This window comes from Pseudochaenichthys georgianus, chromosome 23, assembly GCF_902827115.2.
Source record: "Pseudochaenichthys georgianus chromosome 23, fPseGeo1.2, whole genome shotgun sequence".
Lineage (NCBI taxonomy): Eukaryota > Metazoa > Chordata > Actinopteri > Perciformes > Channichthyidae > Pseudochaenichthys > Pseudochaenichthys georgianus.
The window spans coordinates 11,879,682-11,890,827 of NC_047525.1; the positions used below are offsets into that span (position 1 = coordinate 11,879,682).

General features: G+C 41.5%; 2 protein-coding genes across 2 annotated transcripts; both read left to right on the plus strand.

The window, feature by feature from the left end:
- Positions 1-3,616: 3,616 nt before the first annotated feature.
- Positions 3,617-6,663, plus strand: LOC117439011 (E3 ubiquitin-protein ligase TRIM35-like). The gene is made up of 7 exons (XM_034074689.2): positions 3,617-3,706; positions 3,873-4,319; positions 4,485-4,580; positions 4,735-4,965; positions 5,058-5,080; positions 5,167-5,285; positions 5,759-6,663. Exons 2-7 carry the CDS (start codon positions 3,897-3,899, stop codon positions 6,301-6,303), a joined length of 1,437 nt encoding a protein of 478 aa, XP_033930580.1. The 5' UTR covers positions 3,617-3,706; positions 3,873-3,896; the 3' UTR covers positions 6,304-6,663.
- Positions 6,664-7,432: 769 nt separating this feature from the next.
- Positions 7,433-11,128, plus strand: LOC117439295 (protein mono-ADP-ribosyltransferase TIPARP-like). The gene is made up of 6 exons (XM_034075166.2): positions 7,433-7,499; positions 8,077-8,907; positions 9,143-9,311; positions 9,416-9,603; positions 9,755-10,024; positions 10,609-11,128. Exons 2-6 carry the CDS (start codon positions 8,084-8,086, stop codon positions 11,054-11,056), a joined length of 1,899 nt encoding a protein of 632 aa, XP_033931057.1. The 5' UTR covers positions 7,433-7,499; positions 8,077-8,083; the 3' UTR covers positions 11,057-11,128.
- The last annotated feature ends 18 nt before the right edge of the window (positions 11,129-11,146 follow it).

Consider the following 11,146-nt stretch of genomic DNA (forward strand, 5'->3'; position numbering starts at 1 on the left):
TGCTAATAAAATGTGTAGGTATCGTAAACGTTTGTTTGCAAAGTTTATTTTTCTGCAATTAACCAAAGCTCAATGGAAAAATTCCATTGTAATTTTGTCGGGGAAACGAAAATTGTTTGGCTGAAATCAGAACAAACTTTTTCATGGTGTTTTACAGCTTGTTCCTGCTGCCCCCAGGTGGCCAAAAAGGGAAGTTAATGCAGAATCAACTAAGTGTTTTCATTTTAAGTACCATAGCCTTTAATCAGCAATGCATTGACTATTAAATAAGTCATTAGTCACAAATTGTAAACCTTATGTGAAGCGTGCATAGAAAAAGGGTGGCTTTAATAAAGGGATATGGAGAAAAAACTGAACAGGTGGTGTGTAAGCAGAGCCAATAATGAAGTGGGTACTCTACACACAATAAAACTCTTTCTATTGTCTTTCTCTCTCCTTCAATACTTCCTCTCACAGTCACCCATAATTCACAATAGCTTTAGTTCACTTTTTAAGGTCCAGCTTAACTGCGCAGCACAGCACCGTAATAGAGTATTGATTCCTTGTGGCAAATAGGCTTATACAGGGATGAAATAAATATGAAAATGTTATGCAACACTGATAACATTTTGAATGCGCCTTTTTAGCAGCATTTAAATTTGTCTTAGTCTCAAATAAAGAGTATGAAATCATCCGCTGACCGTCAAAGTGATGCTCTCTAGCCAAGAGACAGCTCTGACCATGGTTAACTCTGCTGTGTGTTGCTATGCCTGTCCTCATTAGATTGTGAGAGATTGACGCTTACCCCTTACCTCTAGCGCCATGAAGCTCTGCGAACACTAGCAGGGTGTGAGCAATAATGAATCACTATTAGCCTGGGTCACACTGGCTGACAACCAATTTAAAGAAGAAGACGCAGTGACATCCAGGTAAATGTTTGGCATTAAACCGATTTATCCTGAGATAGCACAATTATTTCCAAAAATAAAGACAGATAAGATAAGACAGATTACATCTTATCTGCTGATTTTTGTTTACCTCTAGTCATTTTGATGCATAGCAATCAGGACACTTCTACATGAATATTGCACTCGAAGTTTTGTGTCTGACACCTTATGTGGGTACATTCTGACATCTAGTGGTTATAAATAAGTACAACATAAGGGAAACAGTTTTGTTTTCATTACAGTATAAAAGTGGTACTATAAAATAATAATATGAGTGAAAAACAAATAAGTATAGGACATGTGTTTCATAAAGAGCATAATAACAAGCATATAAGTTCATTTTATGATGCAGAATGTCATCACATTTCACAAAGTTCTGAAACGTTTGCTCTGACCATACCATAATTATAGTGAATGTTAATGCATGTGATAAAACATTGATGTCTGATGTAAATGACTGTGACCAGGATTTAAAGCACGTTCACTTATACACTTACTGTAACATCAACAAAGTAAACGCTCCAGTGCCCAACTGAAGGGGAGCATGCCTTAAAAAATGCTGAGTCATTTTGGTGAAGAAATTAACAACCCAACATCTGCTAGGAAATCTGAACCTCCTTTTATTATAGACAAAAATACCATCTGCATGCTTATGTATACATAACATATCGTAAAAAAAGCTTTGAGGCCATAAGTGCCATCAATTTTAGAAATTAAACGTCAGTTTTGGAAAGCTGAGTATTATGCTCCAGTTTTTCTTGATGGTGACAGCAGGACACATAAGGGACTGCTCCATCAGTCTCCAGGAAGTGTTTTATTCCAGACTATCATTAAAATCATCTAATGCAGATTCCGTCAGAAAGAGACTCTTGAGTCTCTGTTGCCAGTTAAAAGTATTGAAGATGTTCCTAATGAACTGTACCATTATTGCATTAAAACACAATCATAAAATAAAGATAAAATAATAAAGTTTAGTGAGTTGGAGGCTGTCCTTTGCCAACCTTTAGCAGGGGATTGGCTGACAGTGGAGGGTCGTTTGCTGATAAACTCACCTGCTGGCCCGTCCACACGGCGGCGTGCGTTGAAGCTTCAACGCTTCTGCCCATTCACTTTGAATGGGGTGACGTCACTTTTAGCCGAACTGCATTTTGGGAAGCGACGTGGAGCGTTGCTGGCGTTGCTCGCTTCAAAAGTTGAGCAATGTTCAACTTTTGACGCCTCGACGGAGGCGTCAGCCAATCAAATCATATGCCAGTACAAGCTCTAGCCGATCAAACCGCGTGCTTGTGTGTCTGGGGCGGGAGATTCATGTGATTGGTTGTTGGTCGAGTCGAGTGTCAGACACGCCCGCCGGCAAGCGTCAACGCACGCCGCTGTGTGGACGGGCCGGAGCTTCACTTTGCTCGCGTTGCTCGCTTCAAAAGTTGAGCAATGTTCAACTTTTGAAGCTTCGACGGAAGCGTCAGCCAATCAAATCATATGCCAGTACAAGCTCTAGCCAATCAAACCACCGTGCTTGTGTGTCCGGGGCGGGAGATTCATGTGATTGGTTGTTGGTCGAGCTTCAGACACGCCCGCCGGCAAGCTTCAACGCAACCCGCAGTGTGGACGCTGGCTATAAAAGCTAGCCGATGGTTCTATTTCTCCTCTCCAACTGCTGACATCCACCCCGCAGTCCTTTCTTTAGATTTGCTCCCTCATATCATTAGGTTTATTACTAACATTTTGTATCTACACAACCTCCTCTTGGCACATTCCCTGAAAGAAGAAGAACAAACAACTCCCAAACGTTTGTTAGCATTAGCTAGCATTTGCCACCCTAAGCTACTGAGTGTATTGAACATTCAAATGTAGCCTCTTTAAGTTGTCAAATACATTTATCATGGAGCAAGAACCCACAGTGAGCAAAATCAATTTTTATTTGTCCTTTTTGTTGTTGTCTGGAGCACAATAATAGCAACATGTACTGGGAAGATGTTCTGAAAAAGTTGCAAAAAACTGTGCCATAAAAGAGGTATAGGATGAAGTTCTTGGAAGAAATATTAAGAGAACTTTCCCACAACAGCAGACACTTTAAATCATCCGTTCTTTACAAAGTTTTCTTAGCATTTTTCTAAAATGTAATTCTAATTCTTAAGATCTTATTTTATTATTAGAAAGCAGCATACACACTGCTGTGCTAGCCTTTAAATGCACATGAACATGGCAACCGAATATGTTTAACACTGACTGTACAGGGAACCAGCATACCAAGCAAAACTGAAACTTGCAAAGTGTTGACATTGCCCATTTTGATATACACAGCTGATTACATTACCCTAAAGAAAGAGCTTTTTGCTTTAATTTAATTAGCTTATTTGTTTTGGTTTATGGACCCTTAATTGAAGTAGCTTCTACTTCTATTACAGATGTTTTACAGAAATATTTCGACTAGAACATCATGTTTAATACTTTTGAGAGCCTTGTAAAAGTTTAAGTATGCTGTATTGCAAAGCAACACATCTTGGAAAACAATCTAAAAATATAATTAGAGTATTCTTTTAATAAAGAAAATCATTTTGTGTAGCAAAATAAAAGAAGTCGTCTCTTGTGCTTCATCTGGTAATCCCTAGTGTTTTCAATTGGGAACCATTCATTTGAACTGTAAATAACGTTAGGGCTAGTAAAGGGTTAATGCCTGCTCAGCCTCAGACTCCACCTCCTTTGGATGACTCTTCAAAACAGGAAGCAGGAAGCTGAAATCTAAACACGTATATCTGTCACGGGACTGTTGTTGAGAGGTATGTTTGGCTCTAACCATTTTTTAGATGAAAAAGACATTCAATCAAAGAAAGATTAGGATTCAGTAGTGTTTATACTGTGACGTGAATAGAATACATAGCAAGAGATTGTGGGTATAAAGAATGTTTTCTCCTGTGTTTGATCTCTGCTCTACTTTCATTTCAGAGTAAACAGGAGCTAAGTGTCAGAATGGCAGGCAGGCTCTCCCTCCAGGAATTGGACCTGTCCTGTTCAATTTGCTGTGAGATCTTCAGGGACCCTGTGGTCCTCAAGTGCAGCCACAGTTTCTGTGCCCCCTGTCTGCAGCAGTACTGGACTCGGGGCACACGGAGCCGGGACTGCCCTCTGTGCAGGAGCCAGAGTGTGGATGACCCTGTGCCCAGTCTCACCCTGAAGAACCTGTGTGACTCCTACATCCAGGAGGGTGAGGGTCTGGAGGACCCAGCCGGAGAGCTGTACTCTGATCCAGGGGAGATGTGCCCCCTTCACGGGGAAAGGCTGAAACTTTTCTGTCTGCAGGACAAGGAGCCTATCTGTGTGGTTTGCCACACCTCAAGGAAGCACAAACAGCACGATTTTTGCCCTGTCAGTGAGGCTGTCGTAGATGTGAAGGTAAACACCATGCCTTCAAGATCTAAAGTAGACTTAAGGTGGACTAATGATGCATGTTTGCTCCCCGAACAGCTGTTATGTTTAAAGATGTTGGCAGCCTTTTAAAGATTAACCTATTTATTTTAACATGTATTCATATTCCCTTTCTCTTTATTATCTACTCAGGAGAAAATGAAAACTGCCCTCAGCTCAATGCATGAGAAAAAGGATGCTTTTAATAACACGAAGAAACAATATGAGAATAGTGTGGAATGCATTCAGGTGAGTTGCTGTTTTTGTGACATGTCTGCAAAAATAATTCATTTAATTAAGACGGATGCTATTTGCACCTGGGTGAAAAAAATCAACAATGCTATTTAATATATGTGCTGGTCATTTCAAAGCCATGCTAATAAGAATGTTTTTTTTTGTTCAGCTTCAGGCCCGATTTGTGGAGAGGCGGACCCGAGAGGAGTTTGAAAAGCTTCACAGCTTCCTCTTAGCCGAGGAGGAAGCCAGGATGGACGCTCTGCGGGGGGAGGAAGAGCATAAGAGTCGGGAGATGATGCAAAGAATTGAAGAAATAACCAGAAGCATAGAATATGTGTCTGAATCCATCCGAGTTTTAGAGGAGGAGATAGCTTCAGAGGGCATTTCTATCCTTCATGTAAGTTTGGGAGTGTTTACAATGTGAAGCAATGCATAGATAATTCCATAGAAATAATTGATTTCTTTAAATTATTTGTCTCTTTTTTTCAGAAATGCAAGAGCACATTGTCAAGGTGAAAAGGAATCTTGCATATTTGTCTTTATTTTTCTCTGCTTTCACAACAAGTCACATAGACTAACCTAAGTGTGCTCTCTGCAGAGCTGACAACCCAATTGAAGACCCAGTCATGGCTCCCGGAGCACTCGTCGATGTGGCCCAATATCTCGGGTCTTTAAATTTCCATGTGTGGGAGAAGATGGGGGAAATCGTCAAATACAGTGAGTACATAATCCACCTACTTTTAGTTACTTCTTTACTCAAGTAGAAGTAAAGAAGTATGGGCTTTGAAATGTACTCAAGTTAAAAAAAAAAGAAGCAGCCATGACTACCAACTCTTTTATAGTGTCAAGCTGGTAAATGGACCTCACTTTATATTAATAGAACACAACTTTCATTGTCATTGTCATACATACACCGGTCGCGTTTTCTGTATGAAATAGGCACGCAATGACTCCAAATAATAATGATCATGCCACCAAATGCAGATTAAAACTAAAGAAACAAGCCTGTTTTGAAAATGTAAGAAGAAGAAAGTACAGATATTTGTGTTAAAAATGAAAGTAGTGAAAGTAAAAAGTTAACATACAAATAAATAGTGGAGTAAAGTACTGATACAAGACAAATACAATACCCAAGTATTTGTACTTCACTACTTCCCACCTCTGCAGTGCTGACAATGTGTTTCCTTCAGCCCCGGTGACTCTGGACCCCAACACCGCTGCCCCGTGGCTCATCCTGTCAGACGACCTGAGCAGTGTCTGTGACAGTGAAGAGAAACAGAAGATGCCCGACAACCCGGAGAGGTTTGACCCTGACACCGGGGTGCTGGGCCGCGAGAGCTTCACCTCTGGCAAGCACGCCTGGGACGTGAATGTGGGGGACAGCACGGCGTGGGTGGTCGGCTTGGCTAAAGAGTCTGTCCAGAGGAAAGAGAAAGTGTCTTCAGTGCTGAAGAATGGCTACCTGTGCGTTTACTTTTACCACAAGATGTACTTTGCAGGCACTTCTCCTCTGACAAGGCTTAACTTGAAGAGGAACCCTCAGAGGATCAGAGTGCAGCTGGACTGTGACAAAGGCAGGGTGTCCTTCTACGACCCGCATGATAATACTAACATCTACACCTTCAAGCACGCCATCACTGAGAGGGTCTTCCCTTACTTCTGGGTGGGGTGTCAGCAGTGTCCTTTAACGGTGGAGCCGCTGGAGGTTTCTGTGAAAGCTGTTGAATACTTCTGAAAGTGCATAACTTTTACATTGTACTCAGTAAAAAGATTAATGGGGTCTTTTTGTTTTGTTTCACACAGTATTGAAATCAAATGGCATAATTTCAGCACTTTATTTCCTCCCTCACAACAATGTCCTTATTTTTTTTCAGTTTTAAATGGTTTCCAATTGTGCACTTTGAAATATTTCTTTTAAGTTGTTTCTGTAAACACTCTAACAGTGTGCCTTTTAGTTTGATGAATCAGAGTAACCCAATCTTGAATGTGCATGTCAAACTCTAAATGTTTATTCAGCCCAATTTTGTTTATCGATAAATGACAAGCTCTAAATGCTAATGAGGGTGCTAATCTACAATTAAATGATTTGCAAATACCACAACTTCCCTTGATTTTTGTGCAACCTGCTTAAAATAAAATTGGCAAGACAGGCAACACACATATATATAATTATTACAGATATACCCTGTAGTTATATCAATAATAACTGTAAAATCACTCAACATTTTTATACATCTAGATTCCACAGAATACAATAAAGCAGGCGACAAAACTGGTTTTCACAATGGGTTATTACAGTAGACTAAAATGCATGGTTAACAAATACATTTTACAATTATTGGGGATTTTTGTGTGTGTATTATTAGAGAGGATGAAACATTTTATTTTGTCTGGTGCATTTTATGATTCCAATTCACAGCAAACCTCACAGCACAATTTGCAACCTATTGGAGGCCCAGAGCCTGTTGTATCCGTTTGTACGCTACAGTAACTTTCAATACGTTCAAAAAGTGGGTATACTTAATTGATACTGTTTGTTTTACTTTTGGTATTTTCACGACAAGTTCTACCATCACTTGACCACACCCACTGAACAGTGAAGCTCGGCACGTCGACATGTCCTCTTCTTAAATCACCTAACTTTAACGAACGTTGTTTTACTATTAGGCCTACCTGTAAATGTTCTGAACAAGTTTTAACATTATTTCCATAACGACTTAGTGAAGTTTATTGGGAAGCTGATTTTTCCCAGCAAAGTTAAAACATCAAAGGCCTCAGCAGGTGTCACGGAAAGGTTAGCTAAATACACACGTGTTAATTAGCTTTCATTAGCTAGTGATAGCCGTAATGCTAGTAGTGCAAGATGATTATAGCACACCATGTGTTTTAAATTTAGAATAACGATAACAAGTTGTGAACGTCATGTCGTTGGTGAGAGGTTGTTAAATGTAATACATATTTAAGACCTCCAGTCACCATAAAACATGTTTTCTTTGTAGTTAGATTCCGTAGGCTACAATATAACCTCCACATGTTTTAGCTAAACTCACTTAGCCTTAGCCTCCACCATGTCCAAGGACTAAACAATGTTTAAAATGTTAATTTTATTAAACGTTTTCTTTAGAAATGTGAACAAGCAAAATACACTGGACATATACTCAGTGGTATAACGTTTTAAGATAATGTGATCAAGTAATGTACTTTAGTACACTTTTGAAAGACTTGTACTTTACTTGAGTATTTCAATTTGTTGCTACTTTGTACTTCTACCTGACTTATCAGAGTTAAATCGTTTACTTTTACTTCTCAACATTTATTTAGTAACTTTAGTTAATCATGTGAAATATAATCAACACTAAAATAAGACTTTATTTAAACCTGGTGTAAAATTCTCAAAAATGTCCAACCATCATTTCAGCAATAACAAAGAAACAAATAACATCTAAATTGTGTCACATTTAGCAATGCCCAATGCCATTGTGTCTGTACCAAAATGTATTTTTTACAGGAGGACCATGATGCCTTCATCTCGCAAAGGAAAGAAGAGAAAGTCGGCTGACAGTGTTGCAGTTTTGAAGACCCGGTCCAAACCATCCAAAGTCACCTTCCTGAGCCCATCTCTTGTATTATTGGAAATCCCAGCTGACACCAACACCAGCCTCCCAGTGTGGGAGGCCATGAGATCCCAGCTCGTTGACATCGCCTGGACCGTCAACCCCTACAGCATCAGTGTGAATTTAACCCCTTTGACCGCTAAGCAGGGGAAGATTACAACTTCCTCCCAAACTGAAAGCACTTCCACCTTAGTGCCTCCTTCCACGACTGGGCAGGCTCAGATGATGATTCAGGCTCTTTCCCCGCAGCAGGTCTTACTTTCTCTTTCCCAAAATAGCACCCAATTTCTGCCCAGCCCTCCAGGTCAACCACAGAACTCACCTTCAACCTCAACGCAGGCCAACTCCATCATCGTTTGCCTGCCTCTCTTCATCACCTCACCTCAGCCTAGTCTCCACCAGACCAGCACCCTTAATCAGACACAGGTCCTACCCTCCATCCCGACCCTAATACTCCCCGCCAAGCAGCAGGCCTTGTCCGTAGAGCCTCCCCCCTCTCTGTTCCACACAAAGATCTCCTCTGACATCCAGATCTGTGACAACTTCCTCCTAAATGTGTGCCACGCAGGGAGTATGTGTAACAGGCACCACACTCCCTACCCGTTTCACTGGCAGCTGTGGTGTCCGGTCAGCCACAACTGGATCGACATTCCCCATCGCTCTCAGGTCTCACTGGAGAGGCTCTACTGCGATGTCAACCAGAGGGTCATTTGCATCAAGGATGGGTGAGAACATGTCTGCACTTGTGTCTCTACTGTAGGCTATTTTTATTATATGTACAGCACTTTGACTCGACCAAAAATCGTTTATAAATGTGCTATATAAATAAAACTTGATTTGATTTGATTTTACTTAAACTCTGAAAATGACACAATGTTAATTTCTGCAAAAAAGACATGTCAAAAACGTATTAAATGTTAATTGTGACTTACAAAGATTTTTCATCAAACACACCTTTAGGAATGTCAAATCCCAGTTGGACTTTACCTCGATGGATTTGGACGACTCATGTAAATATGATCAAGTTAGACGACTGACTAACTCTGACTGTCCGATCATGTACCCATTGTTGGCCAGTAAGTGGAAAATCTACTGGTTGGACCACTTCATCTGGAGAGAATACAGCCAGGTGAATGTTTTTATACTTTGCATTTCCATTATCGCTCCTTGGCTCTGTGCTCCTTTACTTTTACCAGCTGTTCCTTGATCATCTATTTGTTCATTTCTCTTTAGACTTTGTCCACCTTGCTACTGAAGAAGATGAGCGAAAAGGAGCCAGAGTGCTCTTATTTTATCGGCTCACAGGAATACATGCTGGACTTCACTACCATGGTCCAGATCAATGTCACCACAAGGTTTTATAGAGAAGTTCGCTGCAGACCCGTCTACCGCTCCCCCGATTCCATGAAGCCTTACCTGAAGTCTGTACCCATGTTGCTCTCGTGTTTGGTCATTATACTGTATATGATGACATACATTTGTAGCAACACTCAAAAACCTCAATTAAAGTGTTACTGTTTGTTTCAGTAAAGCCCAACAGTAATATCCTCCCTTCCTCTACTCCACACCCAGGACAGGGATCCAGAGTGACCCAGCTGAGCCTGTCAGTGATCCTCCGGGGGCCGACTTGAGCGTGGACCCTCTGAAGGAGTTCAGCTCCTGGTATCCTCCGGTGTGGTGTCTGGCCTCAGAGCAGGACTTTAGCCTGGTGGAGCTTCCTGCGGGCACAGCGGCCTATCGGAGCGTCCAACACTTCTTCCACGAGAGCCTTCCTGAGACCGAAGTGGACATCATCAGCATCCAGCAGGTGGAGAACCTCCTCCACTGGGACAAGTACCAAAGGTTCAGCTGCTGTTTGTGCTCTACAAAACATTCCGCTTCCTTCCTTAGTTACCATCAGCCACTTAGACGCCCTAAACAGACAGTTCTATCGTTACCTTTTCATTTATTTGTTTTTCGATGACTTGTTCGCCTTTTGATGCTATGGTGATGTTGTGCATCTCATCTTTAATACAAAATAAAATCATATCCTTCAACAAAGAAAATAGGCCTTTATAATAGTTAAACAAATCCAAACAAGAGGCAAAACAAATAAAATAAAAATAAAAACTGTCCTGACGGCATCTTGCTAACAGGTTGCCCATATCTGTGTCTCTTAAGAGGCTGGCGCCGTGGGAAATGTAGTCTTTTATTGTCTCGACTACAGAGGTCACGTGACAATATTTGGCCTTTTTTTATAAAAACCAAAGGCTGGCTCTTTCATTCGGTATAAGTTTGATCCTGTGGAATTGCTCCCCTGAGGATACGGTGGATGGAATGTGCTTGGATATATCTGTCTATATTTACGTTTCAAGTGAAGTTCAATGACAAAGGAAGTAGGAACAAAATACACAAGCTACATTGATATATGTGCGTTGTCTTTACAGGCACAAGGCGCACATGCAGAAGCATCAGGAGGTGTCTACGGAGCCTCTGGAGAGACATCTGTTCCACGGGACCAACAAAGAGGCCTCGGGGGAAATCTGCCTCACCAACTTCGACCCTCGCATAGCCGGGCTAAACGGGACGTCCTGCGGTTTCGGATCCTACTTCTCCATCTCCGCCTCCTACTCCAACACCTACTCAGCCATAGCGCGGCCCAACGGGGTCCGCCACATGTTCCTGGTCAAAGTGCTGGTGGGGAACGTGACTCAGGGAATGCCCAACTACCGCCGGCCGCCGCCAATCACGTCCAAGAAGAGGCCGATCGATCGCTACGACACCTGCGTGGACGACGAGGAAACCCCCACCATGTTTGTCGTTTTTGACAGCTGTCAGTGCTACCCATACTACCTCATCAAGTACAAAGATCTGCCCAAAGAGATTGAGATTTGACTCCTTAAGAGCAGAGGAGTGTGTTGGTTGTTCAGACATTAGCAGTGTTAAAGGAGTCCAGTTGAGCTGGAAGTTATCAGTTGTTCGCTC